Raw genomic sequence first — 18,590 nt, 5'->3', positions numbered from 1 at the left:
GTCTGGATAGCAGGGGGTGGGTGGATAAGGGGGACAGTTATGTTGTGGGGGTGGGGCGATGTCTGTGGGGACCATCGCTCCCGCTTTTTGTTCCCAGGTCGCTTTATCCGCTTTTTGCGGCCCGGGAGCGATGTGACAGGGGCGCATTTTTCAAATTTTTTTTTCACTGCGCATGCGCAGTTCAGAGCTCCAATTGGAGCAGCAGCATTTCAGGCGCACCAAGCCCTGCCCACAGCGCGATTCAGACTCGCGATTCTTTTTCAGGCTGAGTCTGTATGGGGGCACCTGAGGATAGGTTTCCAAGTCGGATCTGAATTTCGCCCAGATTCAGCACTCAGAATCAAAATGGTAAAATCGGGCCCTTGGATAATATTAGTGAAATGCCTCTAATAATTGGGACAATATCACTCAGCCAAATATCTTCAACATTGGGACAGAATCTCTCATTGAAATACCTCAACAATTGGACAATATCACTCATTGAAATATCTTCAACAGTTGGACAATATCACTCAGTGAAATATCTTCAACAATTGGGACAAAATCAGTCAGCGAGATGTCTTCAACAATTGGAGAACCTCACCCAGTGAAATATCTTCAGCATTTGGACAATATCACTTATTGAAATATCATCAGCAATTGGGGCGGTATCACTAAGTAAAATATCTTCAACAATTCAACAATATCACTCAGTGAAATATCTTCAATAATCGGGACAGAATCACACAGTGAAATATCTTCAACAATTGGAACATTATCACTTAATGAAATATCTTCATCAATTGGGACAATATCACTCAGTGGAATATCTTCAACATTTGGAATAGAATCACTCATTGAAACATCTTCAACAATTGGACAATATCGCTCATTGAAACATCTTCAACAATTGGACAATATCACCCAGTGAAATATCTTCAACAATTGGGACAGAATCATTCAATGAAACATCTCCAAAATTTTGGAAGGAGTCGCTCAGTGAAATATCTTCAACAATTGGGACAGAATCATTCAATGAAACATCTCCAAAATTTTGGAAGGAGTCGCTCAGTGAAATATCTTCAACAATTGGGACAATATCATCCAGTGGAACATCTTCAACAATTGGGACAAAAACAGTCAGTGAAATGTCTTCAACAATCGGGGAAAAAAATCACTCAGTGAAATATATTCAACAAATGGACAATATCACTGAATGAAATATCTTCAATAATTGGAACAAAATCACTCCGTGAGATATCTTCAACAAGTGGAACAAAATTACTCAGTAAATATCTTCAACAATTAGACTAAATCACTCAGTGAAATATCATGACCTGCAGGGATAGAATCACTCAGTGAAAAATCTCAATAACCGGAACAAAATCACTCCGTGAAATATCTTCAACAATTGGGCAAAATCACTCATTGAAATATCTTGAGCAATTGCGACAAGATCACTTTGTGAAATATAGAATTATAGAATAGAACTATAGAACCACTACAGTGCAGACGAATGCCATTCGGCCCATCCAGTGTGTTGGACAAAGTCACTCAGTGATATATATGATCAACAATTGGAACAAAATCACTCCATGAGATATCTTCAAAAAGTGGAAAATATCACTCAGTGAAATATCTTCCACAATTAGACAAAATTACTCAGTGAAATATCATGAACAATTGGACAATGTTGCTCAGTGAAATATCTTCAACAATTGGAAAGATCACTGAGTGCATTAACTTCAACAATTGGGACAAAAACATTCAGTGAAATATCTTCAACAATCGGGAAGAAAATCACTCAGTGAAATATTTTCAACAATTGGACAATATCACTGAGTGAAATATCTTCAATAATAGGAACAAAATCACTCTGTGAGATCTCTTCAACAAGTGGTACAATACTGCTCAGTGAAATATCTCCAACAATTGGACAAATCATTCAGTGAAATGTCATCAAAAACTGAGACAAAATCGAATCATAGAATCTCTACAGTGCAGAAGGAGGCCATCCAGCCCATCCAGTCTGCACTGACCAGAATCCCACCCAGGCCCTATTCCCACAACTCCACATATTTACTCTGCTAATCCCCTGACACTAGGGTCAATTTAGCATAGCCAATTGGACAGTATCCCTCAGTGAAATATCTCCAACAATTGTGCAATATCACTGAGTGAAATATCTTCAACAATTGGGACCAAATTGCTCTGTGAAATATTTTCCACAATTTAACAATAGTGAAATACCTTCAACATTTGGGACACAACAAATCAGTGAAATATCATCAACAAGTGGACAAAACCCGTCAGTGAAATATCATTCACAATTGGACAAAATCACTCAGTGAAATAGCTTCAAAAATTGGAACACATTCACTCAGTGAAATACCTTCAACAGTTAGACAATATCACTCAGTTAAATATCATCAACAGTTTGGACAAACTCAGTGAAAAATCTTCAACAATCGGACAATTTCACTCAGTGAAACATCTTCCACAACTGGACAATATCATTCAGTGAAATATCATCAACACGTGGAACAAAACACTCAGTGAAAATATGTTCCACAATTGGACAATATAACTGTTGAGGGAAATTCTTCTAGGTGGCCTGATTAATTTAAAGACTAAATCTTTTCATGAAACATATCATTTAACAAAGGCAACAAAAGTTTGTTCAGTTCAATGAAATTCTTCAATTAAACTAGTTTTATCAAAACATTCAAATGTTAGAATCGTAAACATTACAAATTTAAAAAATATTCAGACAAACACACAATTAAGACAAGACAAGTCTCATTTTGGCCAAAATGGGAGATCAATGGTTCCATCTACACAGCTGATGTGCCAGCAGACTTTTACAAAAGATCTCAGATTTCAAGCCAAAGAGCAGAATGGTTATAGTTCTTGTTATCAGATTATACAGCCCAGCACTTAATTAAAATCAATTTCATTCATTCACTGTTCTATCAAGCTAACAATGGCATGTCATTCAATCAATTATAGTTTGACACCTTCAAATATTGATCTGTCATTCGTCTGTCTGTTTTACGGAAGTTCTCTCCCAAAAACGGCTTCTTGTGATTCAGCATTTCTCAAACCAGTTTAAACCGGCTCATTTACCAAATGCGCCTTTATCTTTTGGTATTATCACCCAGCCTGGGTAATTTGATTTGATTTATTATTGTCACATGTATTAGCATACAGTGAAAAGTATTGTTTCTTGCACACTATACAGACAAAGCATACCGTTCGTAGAGAAGGAAACGCGAGAGTGCAGAATGTAGCGTTACAGTCATAGCTAGGGTGTAGAGAAAGATCAACTTAATGCAAGGTAAGTCCATTCAAAAGCCTGACAGCAGCAGGGAAGAAGCTGTTCTTGAGTTGGTTGGTACGTGACCTCAGACTTTTGTATCTTTTTCCCGATGGAAGAAGGTGGAAGAGAGAATGTCTGGGGTACATGGGGTCCTTAATTATGCTGGCTGCTTTGCCGAGGCAGCAGGAAGTGTAGACAGAATCAATGAATGGAAGGCTGGTTTGCGTGAGGGATTGGGCTACATTCATGACCTTTTGTAGTTCCTTGCGGTCTTGGGCAGAGCAGGAGCCATACCAAGCTGTGATACAACCAGAAAGAATGCTTTCTATCGTGCATCTGTAAAGGCTGGTGGGAGTCGTAGCTGACATGCCAAATTTCCTTAGTCTTCTGAGAAAGTAGAGGCGTTGGTGGGCTTTCATAACTATTGTGTCGGCATGGGGGGGACCAGGACAAGTTGTTGGTGATCTGGACATCTAAAAACTTGAAGCTCTCGACCCTTTCTACTTCATCCCCATTGATGTTAACAGGGGCATGTTCCCCTGTACGCTTCCCGAAGTCGATGACAATCTCCTTCGTTTTGTTGACATTGAGGGAGAGATTATTGTCACCGCACCAGTCCACCAGATTCTCTATCTCATTCCTGTACTCTGTCTCGTCATTGTTTGACATCTGACCCACTATGGTGGTGTCGTCAGCAAACTTGAAAATCAAATTGGAGGGGTATTTGGCCGCACAGTCATAGGTGTATAAGGACTTTATTGCCAAATTTACTTTATTGCAAAATTTGTGCCTGACTTGTGCTGGTATCTTTCATGAATACATCTTTCATTTTACTGGCATGTCACAAATTCATTTCTTAGAGACATGATTAAGATGTTTACTTAAATATTTTGTATTATTTGTAAACCACATATTAAAACATTAGCTGCTAATTATCCTCATGTTGGGTATTTATAATTAATCAGAATTCTCAACTACAATAACTCAGTGAAAAATCTTCAACAATTGGACGATGTCACTCAGTGAAAAACATTGGGAGAAAATCACTCAGTGAAATGTCTTCAACAACTGGACAAAATCCCTCAGTGAAAAACTTTCATCAATTGGGACAAAGTCTCTCAATGAAATATCGTCAACAGTTGGGAGAAACTCACTCAGTGAAATACCTTCAATAAATTGGACAATTTCACTCGGTGAAATATCTTCAACACTTGGGACAACATCATTCAGTGAATACCATCAGCAAGTGGACAAAATCACTCAGTGAAATATGTTCAAAAATTGAGAGATAATCACTCAGTGAAATAGCAAAAACAATTCAGACAAAATCACTCCATGAAATATCTTCAACAAATGCACAAAATCAATCAGTGAAATGTCATTAACAATTGGGACAGAATCACTCAGTGAAATATCTTGAAAAAGTGGACAATATCATTCAGTGAAATATCTTCCACAATTGGACAATATAACTCAGTGAAATATCATTAACAACTGGAACAATACCACTAAGTGAAATATCTTCAACAATTGGACAATGTGAAATAGCTACAACAATTGGGACAAAAATCACTCATTGAAATATCATCAACAATTGGGACAAAACCACCCAAAATACATATCTTCAATAACTGGGACAAACTCACTCAGTGAAATATCTTTAACAAGTGGTCAATGTCGCTCCGTGAAATATCTTCAGATATCAGGCAATACCAGTCAGTTAAATATTATCAACGATTGGGACAAAATCACTCAGTGAAATATCTTCAACACTGAGACAATGTCCCTCATTGAAATGTCTTTAACAATTGGGAGAAAACCACTCAGTGCAATATTTTCGACAATTGAATGAGTCACTGAGTGAAATATCTTCAACAATTGGACAAAATCACTCAGTGAAATATCTACAACAATTGGGGAAAAATAACTCAGTGAAACATCTTCAACAATTTCACAATATCACTCAGTGAAATGTCGCCAACAATTGGACAATATCACTCAGTGAAATATCTTCAACAATCGGGCAATATCACTCAGTGAAGTATCTTCATTAATTGGACAATGTTGCTCAGTGAACTATCTTCAACAATTCGACAATATCACTCAGTGAAATATCTTAACAAATTGGACAATATCACTCAGTGAAATATCTTAACAAATTGGACAATATCACTCAGTGATATATCTTCAACAATTGGGGCAATATCATTCAGTGAAATATCTTCAACAATTGGTCAACATCACTCCGTGAAATATCTTGAACAATTGGGACAAAATCACCCAGTGCAATATCTTCAACAATTGAACAATATCACTCAGTGAAACATCTTCAACACCTGGACAATGTCCCTCATTGAAATGTCTTCAACAATTGGACAAATTCACTCAGTGAAATATTTCAACATTTTGGACAAAATCGCTCAGTGAAATATCATCAACAATTGGGACAAAATCACTCATTGAAATACCTTCAACAATTGGACAATGTCGCTCAGTGAAATATCTTCAACAATTGGACAACATCACTCAGTGAAATATCTTCAATGATTGGACAATATGACTCAGTGACATATCTTCAATGATTCGATGAAATATCTTCAACAATTGGATAATATCACTCCGTGCAATATCTTCAACAATTGGACAATAGCATTCAGTGAAATATCTTCAATAATTGGGACAAAATCACTCAGTGAAATATCTTCAATAATTGGACGAAATATCTTCAACAATGGAACAATATCACTCAATGAAGCATCTTCAACAATTGGACAATGTCCCTCATTGAAATGTCTTCAACAATTGGGACAAAATCACTCATTGAAATGCCTTCAACGATTAGACAATATCACTCATTGAAATATCTTCAATGATTGGGACAAAATCACTCATTGAAATATCTTCAACAATTGTTCAATATCACTCAGTGAAACATCTTCAACCGTGGACAATGTCTCTCATTGAAATGTCTTCAACAATTGGACAATATCACTCAGTGAAATACCTTCGACAATTGGGACAAAATCACTCATTGAAATATCTTCAACAATTGGACAATATCACTCGGTGAAATACCTTCGACAATTGGGACAAAATCACTCATTGAAATATCTTCAACAATTGGATGAAATATCTTCAACAATTGGACAAAATCACTCAGTGAAATATCTTCAACAATGGAACAATATCACTCAATGAAACATCTTCAACAATTGGACAATGTCCTGCATTGAACTATCTTCAACATTTGGGACAATATCACTCAGTGAAATATCTTCAATAATTGGATGAAATGTCTTCAACAATTTAACAATATCGCTCAGTGAAACATCTTCAATAATTCAACAATGTCCCTCACTGAAATGTCTTCAACAATTGGGACAAAATCACTCAGTGAAATATCTTCAACAATTTGACAATATCACTCGGTGAAATATCTTCAACAATTGGATAATATCACTCAGTGAAATATTGTCAACAATTGGACAATATCGCTCAGTGAAATATCTTGAACAATTTGACAATATCACTCAGTGAAATGTCTTCCAACAATTGGGGCAATATCACTCAGTGAAATATCTTCAATAATTGGACAAAGTATCTTCAGCAATTGAACAATATCACTCTGTGAACCATCTTCAATAATTGGACAATGTCCCTCATTGAAATTTCTTCAACAATTGGGACAAAATCACTCAGTGAAATATCTTCAACAATTTGACAATATCACTCAGTGAAACATCTTCAACACCTGGACAATGTCCCTCATTGAAATGTCTTCAACAATTCTACAAAATCACTCAGTGAAATATTTCAACATTTTGGACAAAATCACTCAGTGAAGTATCTTCAACAATTGGACAAAATCACTCAGTGAAATATCTTCAACAATTGGGGCTATATCACTTAGTGAAATATTTTCAATGATTGGACAAAATATCTTCAACGATTGGACAATATCACTCAGTGAAACATCTTCAACAATTGGACAATGTCCCTCTTTGAAATGTCTTCAACAATCGGACTATATCACTCAGTGAAATATCTTTAACAATTGGGACAAAATCGCTCACTGAAATATCTTCAATTGAACAATATCACTCAGTGAAATACCTTCAACACTGAAGGATTATAAATATCCAGGGAACGGGGGTTTAAATCGCTTCCGAGTAGATAGGTTGTTTTGTTAAATTCGGTTGAAGAACTTCCATCATCACTGGATCAGTCAGTGTCTGATCTTTCGGAGCAGTTAACACAGCGGCGACATCAAAGGGATCTCTCTCTCTTTCCTACAATATTCAATTCCTGTCATGTTTCTGTGGGGATGTTTAGATGGCGTAAGCGGACGAGGATAAGAAACCGGCTCTCACACTAATCACACCCCCTCCCCTCACAACTTCCCCCCAGTAAGATCAAACGCTCTCCTGGAACACCTCACCTCCAGGAGGGAGGGGAGTTGGGCATCTCCAAAGAGTATTAAAGGACGCCCAGTTTTCAGTCCCAGGGTTTGGCGAGCGCTTTCATTGGCAGTGAGTCAGAGGGAAAATGAAATAAGCGGAGACAAGGGGGGCGAAGGAAAATAACCCTGCAACCCAACCCGTATTAGTTATCTAAATGGACTAAGGCTAGAAGTTCAGCCTTTAACAAGCGAGGGAGCGGCTGGAGAGAGACAGAGAGTTTCCTAAAATCTCCTCAGCACCGAGGCTGAAGAAGAATTGAGAGCAAATTCAGTTGGGCTTTAGAACTTTTCTCTCTTAAACAGATGCGAAAATGATCAGGATTTTTGAACTGGGTGGTCAGTAATTATTGGGGGAAATTTAACCTTCCTCTACACTGTTCCTCCCAAGTTCTAAATTGTTAAGTGCAGATTTTGATTTTAGTTTTTTTGCTGTAAAACCCTCCCTCCCTTCCTCCCTCCCCAGGGCACCAACCTTCAGTGTGCTGTCTGATCCGGCTGATTCGTGTTAAAATAGTAGATCTTGTGCCGTTGTAAATTGGAGAGGGAGTGGGAAGGGGAGATGGTCTGTGAGCAGAGCTGGAAGCCGAGGCTGTGGCGCCCACTACTCTTTTGCATCGCCCTGCTGCAACTCGGCGGCAACTCGGAGGGCAAGAGGAGTTGGAGAGCCGGCCGCCAGAGCTCGCACTACCGCCGGGCGCAGGGGCTACCCGCCCGGGACCGGGGCCAGGCGTCCGGCTGGAGCCCGCAGCATCAGCCGGCGGCGGCGGCAGCGGGGGACGCCGAGGAGAGTTTCACCCTGGACTTCACCGCCGTGGAGGGCAACATCGATAACTTCATGGCCCAGATCAAGAGCCTGGCTCAGTCTCTCTACCCCTGCTCCGCACAGAAACTCAACGACGATATGAGGCTTCACTTTCTGGCCAATTTCTCCGTCACCTGTAACGATGGCACCCCGGCCGGGTAAGGAATTTCAGAGCAGCCCGCCTGGCGCCTTTATCACACACACACACACACACACACACAAAACTGTTTTAAAACCTCTCAGCCAAAGCGCAACTGTCATTCTGTGTAACAAGCCAAAAACCAGAGAGAACCCCCCCACCCCCCCCCCCCATTTAAAACGCGCCCATTGAGATATTTATCCCCCCCCCCCCGCCTCACTAACACTCAAGAAAAACCCAACCCCAGCCAATATTACAAATGTGTTAACCCCCTCCCCCCAAAAAAGTTAAAATCGCCCTGAGTGTAACCCAGTCCTCCAGCGCTCATCGACCTGTTGTGGAATGTTTGTACTTTTGGGATGAACCCCCCTCCCCTCTCCCCCCTCCCCTCCCCATCCCAAAACATTTCAGCTAAAGATGAATTGGGAAGTTGTGGAGTTTGTGCTGCAGTTACCTCTGACTTAGTGTCACCACCCCCCCCCCCCCCCTCTGCCACAGTCACTTTTAGCAACGATTTGTCCAGGATATCTATGCAGTCTACACTGACCCCTCTGACCCTTCTCCCCGCCCCCCCCCTTTGTGAAATAGACATCCCTGTTAATATCACCCCCCCTTTGTGAAATAGACATCCTTGTTAATATCACCCCCCTCCCTTTGTGAAATTGACATCTTGGTAAATTCCCCCCTTTATGAAATTGGCATCCTGATTAATTTCACAACCCCCCCCCCCCCCCCCCGCAACTCCCATTCCCTCACTCCGCATCAAGAATTAGCAACACAAAAGCGGCAACTCCAAAGTAGATTCCCTCGGATGTTGCATCGTTAAAGGAACAATAAGTCACCTCAAACAGTAACTCCGAGCAGAAGTGTCACATTAACCTGGTTCCACTTCCCCGAGGTACATTTCTGTGTGTGTGGAGGCGGGGGGCGGGGGGGGGGGAGGGGGATTTGATGTTTTAAAAAATATATTGTGATTAATTAAATCATCGTTATTCTAAAGGTGGATATAATTTTAGAAGGAACGATTTGTGAGAATGTTGTGGGGGGGGGAGGGGGGTGTAGAGCCAGAGGGGCTCTCTGACATTCAATGTACTGTTAGCTCACTTCTTTTTTTTAAAAAGAAGGCGAATTTAAGATTTCTGAGCGCACAATTTAAATGTTGAAAAGCTTGGGCGCATCCAGACTCCCGTTTTACAGCCCATCAAAAGACTTTTCTTTCAAGGGCGAGACATGTAACTTGTCAAACCTAAACTGCGTAAGATGCAACTCCCTCTCTCGGGTCTGAATATTGAACTTTTCTCTCAGTCCCCTCCCTCCCTCCCCGCCCCTTTGGACCTTCTCGCTCGGGGTAATCACACTATTTAACATCCCAGAATAATTCCGGTAGCCTTCTCGCTCAGTTGAACTCGGAAACAGGCAGTCACAGATCCCACCCCACCATGCCCTTGTGGCTGTTTGCCAAGGCGGGACCGGCTCCTGTTGTGTTCCAGCAGTAACTGCCCCTTTCAGGGTAAATGGATAGTGTCAGAGGCTCCGACAGCAACGTTCTGAAGTGCCCTTCACATCATTTAACACCGTCCCCCCCTCCCTCCCTTGTTCGCCCAGCCTCCCGCTTCTCTTTAACTGAAAGGAGAGAAAAGATCTGACGTTTCGAGTCCAGATGACCCTTTGTCAAATCCAGATTCCCATCTTGAGCTTTGACAAAGGGTCATCTGGACTCGAAACGTCAGCTCTTTTCTCTCCTTACAGAGGCTGCCAGACCTGCTGAGATTTTCCAGCGTTTTCTCTTTTGGTTTCAGATTCCAGCATCCGCAGTAATTTGCTTTTATCTTTGACCTGGAATGATTTTCCCAATCATTTGTACACTGACAGTACACTATTGCTGAGAGCTCCAAGTAGTTCCCCCTCCCAAGTATTGATAAAATTACTGCCCATGCTGGAATCTGCAACAGGGAAATCTCAGCGGGTCTGACAGCATCTGTGGAGAGAGAATAGAGCCAACGTTTCGAGTCTGGATGACCCATTCCTCATCCCCAAACATTTTCTTTTCAAGTAAATTCCTCTTGGTTTCATTGTAACGATCAATGGACTGCTTTTCCTCGCCCTCACAGGTATTACATTAAAGAATCCAAGGGCAGCAGACGCTGGCTGATCTTTCTAGAAGGTGAGTTTGAGATATTTCCTCGGGGTGATCGGGTTTGGGTGGAGTTTTTGAAGGAAGCTCGTGCATTTATGTAGCGCCCCTCCCCTTCCCCGTCCCAGACCGGTGAGGTGCTTCTGAAGATAGCGGCTTGTTGTAAACGCTTCCCGGGACAATAAATGAGAACTTTTATTGATCTTTGAAATGTGTTGGAAGTGAGATGTTGCATGGTTTCACTTTCACTGCCGGACAGGTTGATGTTTCACACCTTCCACCTTTGGGGTTTGCAGCGATTAAAACTGAAAGCCCATTAAAGGCAAATCGCCCCTCCCCACCCCCACCTGAGGTGGGGAAAACAGCGGAAGTTTCAATCCTAAGATCACCCCTTGCTCCTTTCTCAAATGATCTTTGGACTGTGGGTGGAAATTGGACCAAGCCCATGCAGAGGGAGGGAGGGGGGGGGGGGGGGGTGTGAGGTGGGTGGGCTCCACACCAGAGATCGGAGTCAAACCTGGGTTCTCCCGCTGTGATGCGGCAGTGCTAGCCACTGGGCCACTCTTAAGGGGCGACACAGTGGCACAGTGGTTAGCACTGCTGCCTCACAGCACCAGGGACCTGGGTCCAATTCCCAGCTTGGGTCACTGTCTGTGTGGAGTTTGCACGTTCTCCCTGTGTCTGCGTGGGTTTCCTCCGGGTGGTCCGACTTCCTCCCACAATCCAAAGATGTGTGGGTTGGGTGCGTTGGCCATGCTAAATTCTCCCTCAGTGTCCCGGGATGCGTAGGTTAGCGGGATTAGTGGGGTAAATATGTGGGGTCACGGGGATGGGGCCTGGGTGGGATTGTTGTCGGTGCAGACTCGATGGGCCGAATGGCCTCTTTCTGCGCTGTAGGAACTTTATGATTCTATGAGCCAGCATCATTTTGTCTCAGGTTTTTTGTATCTGCAGTTTTTGTTGTCCTTCAGATTGGCCCTGGTACTGAATCAGGCCAGCCGGCCCCGCGGGAGCTCATTCCTCCCTCACTTTAACTGTCCTGCGCCAACTCCGGCTCACAATTTTACCCAATCCGGGTTTGCATTTCCAAGGCTTCCAATTCTTCACTTTTCTCAATGTATTTCAGAAAGAAGGAAAGTTTAATTTGCAAACAGGCAATATTTTGAGAACGCTTTGATGTGATCATCAAAATCAATAATTTAATGAGTTTCAGAGATTCATAAATTAAAATAGGATAGAATCCCTACAGTGCAGAAGAAGGCCATTCGACCCATCGAGTCTGCACCAACAGCAATCCCACACGGGCCCTATCCCTGTAACCCCATGTATTTATCCTGCTAGTCCCCCTGACACTAAGGGACAATTTAACATGGCCAATCAACCTAACCCGCACATCTTTGGACTGTGGGGGGAAACCCACACAGACACGGGGTGAACGTGCAGACTCCACACAGTCACCCAAGGCCGGAATCGAACCCTTGTCGCTGGCACTGAGGCAGCAGTGCTAACCATTGTGCCACCCTCAATCAAAATGGAGAATGTGGGCAATTTATTGGTGAAGTCTGTAGGAGCTGAAATATCTGCCAAGTACTGGATGTTGTTTGTGCCAGGAATCCAGCCATTAGATTGGGTATCATTCCTTTTATTTATATTCTAACTCCCAATAAGTCCTGTTCATCCTTCACTCCTGACCTGAACAGGTTCCCATTTCTGCAACACCTCAATTTTAACATTCTCATCCCAATTTGGCCTCACCCTTTGCAATTTCTCTGTACATCTTGAGTGTTTTAATCTTCCTAGCTATCTGCACACCACCAAGTCAAAGGAGAGACAGACTTGCACCTATAACGCCTTTCAAAAGCTTAACAGTCAGTGAAGTATTTGTGGTCTCTGTTGTAATGTGGGAAACGCAGCAGCCAATTTGCACACAGCAAACTCCCTCAAACAGTAAAGTGATAATGATCCAGATAATCTGTTTAAAGATAATCTGTTTACTGCGGATGCTGGAATCTGAAACAAAAACAGAAAATGCTGGAGAAACCCAGCAGATCCGACAGCATCTATGGAAAGAGAACAGAGCCAAGATTTCGAGTCTGGATGACTCTTCATCGGAGTTCTTCATCCAGACTCGAAACTTCGGCTCTATTCTCTCCCCACAGATGTTGTCAGACCTGCTGAGATTTTACCGCATCTTCAGGTAATCTGTCTATTTGGTGATATTGATTAACGGGAAAATACTGGTCAGGAACACAGAGATTGAGGGGAAAATACTGGTCAGGAACACAGAGATTGAGGGGAAAATACTGGTCAGGATCACAGAGATGAACTCCACTGCTCTCCTTTAACACAGTGCCATCCGAAAGACAACACCTCCAATAATGCTGCACTTGCTCTGTGCTGCACTGGAGTGTCAGCCTAGATTTTTGTGCTCAATTCTTTGCTGGTAACAACCCCACCAGCCTCTGATCCAGAGGTGAGAGTGCTGCCAACTCAATTCTGTCTTCTTGCAAAACCCAGATGTTAATTGTTCCTCCACAGGTGGCCATGCCTTCACCTGCCTCAGTCCTCACTCTGGGGCTTTCCTCCCTAAACCTCTCTGCCTCTCCACCTCACTTTCCTCATTTTAAGACATTCCTTAAGATCCAAACCTCTATCATCTGACCTAATATCTCCTTGCGACTCATGTCAAATTTTGTTTGGTAACCCCCTCTGAAATGCCTTTGGATGCTTTACTATGTACAGCTGCTATGTAAATATGAGCTGTTGCTGTAATTTGACTGGTTGCTTTTAAAAATATATGTATATTTCTCCTCATCCCAGCTTTCTCTCGTTAGAGTTCTGGTCAGTTATGATTTGTTTTAAGGAATTATTCCAGGGAGACAGGTCCTGGTCCAGGTCCAAGAACACCCTGGCCGTTCTTGCTGTGGCCCCCTGGGTACTTGATGGCAGAGGATAATGTGTGAAGAAACAAACCCTTCAGACATTTGGGAAACAGCTGGTGCATGGTTTGATGGAGGGACTGTAGAGTCCTCTCGAATAGACGGAACAATTCAGGTTGAACCCAACAACTGTCTTCCTTGATTTCCATCTTGCATTCTCATAATCCAAGGGTGATCATGTCCAATCTACCTCTACCTATTCAAAAAGTTAAAGTTTATTTATTAGTCACAAGTAGGCTTACATTAGCACTGCAATGATGTTACTGTGAAAATTCCCTAGTCGCCACACTCCGGTGCCTGTTCGGGTACACTGAGGGTGAATTTAACATGGCAAAGGCACCTAACCGGCATGTCTTTCAGACTGTGGGAGGAAACCAGCACCTGGAGGAAACCCATGCAGACATGGGGAGAACGTGTAGACTTCACACAATGACCCAAGCTGGGATTTGAACCCGGGTCCCTGGCGCAGTGAAGCAGCAGTGCTAACCACTGTGCCACCGTGTCAGGAATCTTAGTCCAAGTGTAATGATTATATTCATCATCTCAGCAAAAAGCAGTCTCACATGGCTCCTTTTACACATTGATGGTAATGTTGGAAACAATTTGATGCAGTGTTAAGAGCAACTAAATGCATTGGCAAAATAGCAAAGCAATTTGTGTTCAGTAACAATAAATAAATATATGGATGTGGCAGTTTAGTTGTGAAATGGAATTTCATAAATTTGATAATTTTGTGACCTAATTTTCTGATTGTATAGATTAAGTATATACAGATGGAGGGCAAACCTACAAACATATAAATAAATAGGCCATTTGGCCCCTCAAATCTGTTCTGCCAATTGATGAAATCATGGCAGATCTGTTTATGTTTCTAATTCCACATTCCCAGCTAGCCCTGATAACCATTGATCCCCTTGCCGAACAAGAATCTATCTACCTCCACACTAAAAATATTCAATGACCCTGTTTCCACCGCCTTCCGAGGTAGAGAATTCCAAAGTCACACAACCCTCTGAGAGAAAACATTTCCCCTCATCTCTTTTCTAAAAGGGCAGTTTCTAATTCTAAAGCAGTGCCCTCTAGTTCTGGAGTCAACAACAAGAGGAAGCATCCTTTCCTCGCCCACCTTGTCAAGAACGTTCAGAACCTTATATACTTCAATCAAGCTGCCCCTCACTCTCCTAAACTCCAGTGGAAACAAGCCCAGTCTATCCAATTGATCCCTCATAAGAAATGGCAGATGGAGTTTAATCCGGACAAATGCAAAGTGGTGCATTTTGGAAGATCAAATTTAGGTGTGAATTATACTGTAAATGGCAGAACCGTTAGGAACATTAACATACAGAGGGATCTGGGCGTGCAGGTCCAAAGTTGCCTAAAAGTGGCAACACAGGTGGCCAGGGTGATTAAGAAGGCATATGGCATGCTTGCCTTCATCAGTCAGGGCATTGAGTGCAAGAATGGGAAATCATGTTGCAGCTATATAAAACCTTGGTTAGGCTGCATTCGGAGTATTGCATGCAGTTCTGGTCACCACACAGAAGGACGTGGAAGCTTTGGAGAAAGTGCAAAGAAGGTTCACCAGGATGTTGAGGGTGTTGGCTATGAAGAGAGGTTGAATAAACTGGGATTGCTTTCACTGGAAAGATGGAGGCTGAGGGGAGACCTGATAGAGGTCTACAAAATTATGAGAGGCAGAGACAGGGTGGATAGTCAGAAGCTTTTTCCAAGGATGAAAGTGTCAATTACAAGGGGCACAGGTTCAATGCGGGAGGGGGAAAGTTTAAGGGAGATGTGCGGGGGAAGTTTTTCACACAGAGAGTGGCGGGTGCCTGGATCGCATTGCCAGAAGAGTGGTGGAAGCAGGCACATTAACAACATTTAAGAGGCATCTGGATGGGTACATGAATAGGGAAGGAATGGAGGGATATGGACCAAGTAAAGACAGAAGGTTTTTCCTTTAATTTAGTGAGGGCACCATGATTGGCAGAGGCTTGGAGGGCCAAAGGGCCTATTCCTGTGCTGTACCTTTCTTTGTTCTCTTTGTTTTTTGACAATCCACAATCTCATTCCAGGTACCAATCTAGCAAACCTCCTCTGAACTGCCTCCAGTACATTTACATATTTCCTGAAATAAGAAGACCAAAACTGCACTTGGTATTCAAGATGTGGTCTCACCAATGCCCTGTACATTCATTCGGTGATCGCTTGAGCACATGTAAAGAGAGACTATTGATACTGGTGTTGGGTTGTAGAGTTAGCAGCTATACATTTTTAATGCTTCATTTTGTGAATAAATCTACAACTGAGTAAAGATTGGTTTCTGGTCTCCATCAACTGGCTATCAGTAGTTAACAATATTTCTGCTAGTTTCTTTGTCACTGGAAATGGGGGATGTATTCGGACTTCCTCGCTATCTGTAGCTTGGCTGGGGATTCGCTCTCCAGGAGATGATCTGCCTTCTTTAGCATGTGCTGACAAACTGGCTCATGTTTCCAGAATTCTCTACATTTCTTCCAGACTTTCTGTACTTTATCTTTCTGCCCCATTTTCCCCCCCTGTATCATTTCACCTCTTAACTTATCCCCACTAATACCCAGTTCCTTTGATGCCTTCTGGTTGCCTCAGAGAGATGATAGCCACACTTCATCCAACAGTTTCCTTAAGAAAAGCCCTGTTTTTGATTTGATTTATTATTGTCACATGTATTGGTATACAGTGTAAAGTATTGTTTCTTGGGCGCTATACAGACAAAGCATACCGTTCATAGAGAAGGACAGGAGAGGGTGCAGAATGTAATGTTACAGTCACAGCTAGGGTGTAGAGAAAGATCAACTAAATATAAGGTTCAAAAGTCTGATGGCAACAGACTATGTCAAAGACTATTTCCTCAGGTGGATGGAGCTATTACAAGGGGGCATAACAATAGGGTTCATGGTGGGAGATATAGGAAGGATATCAGAGGTAGGTTCTTTACGCAGAGAGTGGTTGGGGTGTGGAATGGACTGCCTGCAGTGATAGTGGAGTCAGACACTTTAGGAACATTTAAGCGGTTATTGGATAGGCACATGGAGCACACCAGGATGATAGGGAGTGGGATAGCTTGATCTTGGTTTCAGATAAAGCTCGGCACAACATTGGGGGCCGAAGGGCCTGTTCTGTGCTGTACTGTTCTATGTTCTATGTAACAGGGAAGAAGCTGTTCTCGATGTGTAACCTAATCCTCACCCTCTCCCCCAACTTTTTTGTTACTGATCAAATGTCTCAATAATCATCCAGCTATCAGCTCTGATGAGGGGTTTGCACCCAAATTTTAATTGTCTTTTCTTTTTAAAAGCGTGGAACATACTGTTTTTATTTACATTCCAGCAGTTGCAGCCAATTGATAATTATCAGGTGCAAATTGGAGAGATTCTAATCCATTGGATGTGTCACACTGCAGTCCCTGTTCTTGCATACTAATTGTGCTATTTGCTTCCACTCTCGTAGGGGGATGGTACTGTTTCAGCAAAGAGAACTGTGATACTCGCTATGACACTATGCGCCGATTAATGAGCTCCACCAACTGGCCTCGTAGTAAAACAGGTTAGTATCGGAAATGATAGCTTGGATGCTGCACAATTAAGGGGGGAATCACTGCAAAGAAGTAATGCATTAAAATAATCACTTTGGGACCCATTAGATCTTTTTTTAATATAGAATCTTTACAGTGCAGAAGGAGGCCATTCGGCCCATTGAACCTGCACCAGTAACAATCCCACCCAGGCCCTATCCCCATGTATTTACCTTGCTAATCCTCCTGACATTAAGGGACAATTTAACGCGGCCAGTCTACCCAACCCGCACATCTTTGGACTGTGGGAAGAAACCGGAGCACCCGGAGGAAACCCACACTGGGGTGGCACGGTGGCACAGTGGTTAGCATTGCTGCCTCCCAGCGCCAGGGACCCTGGTTCAATTCCCGGCTTGGGTCACTGTCTGTGTGGAGTTGACACGTTCTCCCTGTGTCAATGTGGCTTTCTTCCGGGTGCTCTGGTTTCCTCCCACAGTCCAAAGATGTACGGGTTAGGTGGATTGGCCATGCTAAATTGCCCCTTAGTGTCAAGGGGATAGGGCCTGGGTGGAACTGTGGTCGGTGCAGACTCGATGGGCCGAATGACCTCTTTCTGCACTGTAGGGATTCTATGATTCTACACTGAGAGTGTGTATCAGGAGCATTAAACTGCATAAACTGACAGTTGGAAATTTAGACTGCAATATGGGTTCTGGGTGCCACTAGCTTTCGGAGCGCTGCTCCTTCGTCAGGTGATCTTCCACTCACCTGATGAAGGAGCAGCGCTCCGAAAGCTAGTGGTGTTTGCTACCAAATAAACCTGTTGGACTTTAACCTGGTGTTGTTAGACTCCTTACATAAAATATTAGTGCAGAGATGTGTTGTATTAGGTGACCACTGCTGGTGTCTGTACTCAATAATAAATACTATTGATATATTGCTACTGGTTTTTGGTGATATTTAGTGAATAACTGTTCCATAGCAGCATGGTGGCACAGTGGTTAGCACTGCTGCCTCACAGCGTCAGGGTCCTGGGTTCGATTCTAGCCTTGGGTGACTGTCTGTGTGGGGTTAGTATGTTCGCCCTGTGTCTGTTTATTTATTTTATTTATTAGTCACAAGTGAGGTTTGCATTAACACTGCAATGAAGTTACTGTGAAATTCCCCTAGTCGCCACACTCCGGCACCTGTTCGGGTCAATGCACCTAACCAGCATGTCTTTCAGACTGTGGGAGGGAACCGGAGCACCCGGAGGAAACCCACGCA

General features: G+C 42.7%; 1 protein-coding gene across 1 annotated transcript in view; it reads left to right on the top strand.

Annotated features, from left to right (window-relative positions):
* Positions 1–7,801: 7,801 nt before the first annotated feature.
* notum1a (notum, palmitoleoyl-protein carboxylesterase a) overlaps positions 7,802–18,590 on the top strand; it is a 51,911-nt gene continuing 41,122 nt past the window's right edge. Inside the window, exons 1-3 of the mRNA XM_078225728.1 lie at positions 7,802–8,717; positions 10,810–10,862; positions 17,261–17,356. Of these exons, the coding sequence (XP_078081854.1) occupies positions 8,317–8,717; positions 10,810–10,862; positions 17,261–17,356 (550 nt within the window). The 5' untranslated portion in view covers positions 7,802–8,316. The remainder of the gene's footprint in view (positions 8,718–10,809; positions 10,863–17,260; positions 17,357–18,590) is intronic.

Source organism: Mustelus asterias, chromosome 12, assembly GCF_964213995.1.
Source record: "Mustelus asterias chromosome 12, sMusAst1.hap1.1, whole genome shotgun sequence".
NCBI lineage: Eukaryota > Metazoa > Chordata > Chondrichthyes > Carcharhiniformes > Triakidae > Mustelus > Mustelus asterias.
The sequence above is the reverse complement of the archived record's forward strand: the minus strand, read 5'-3'. Positions and strand labels throughout refer to the sequence as shown.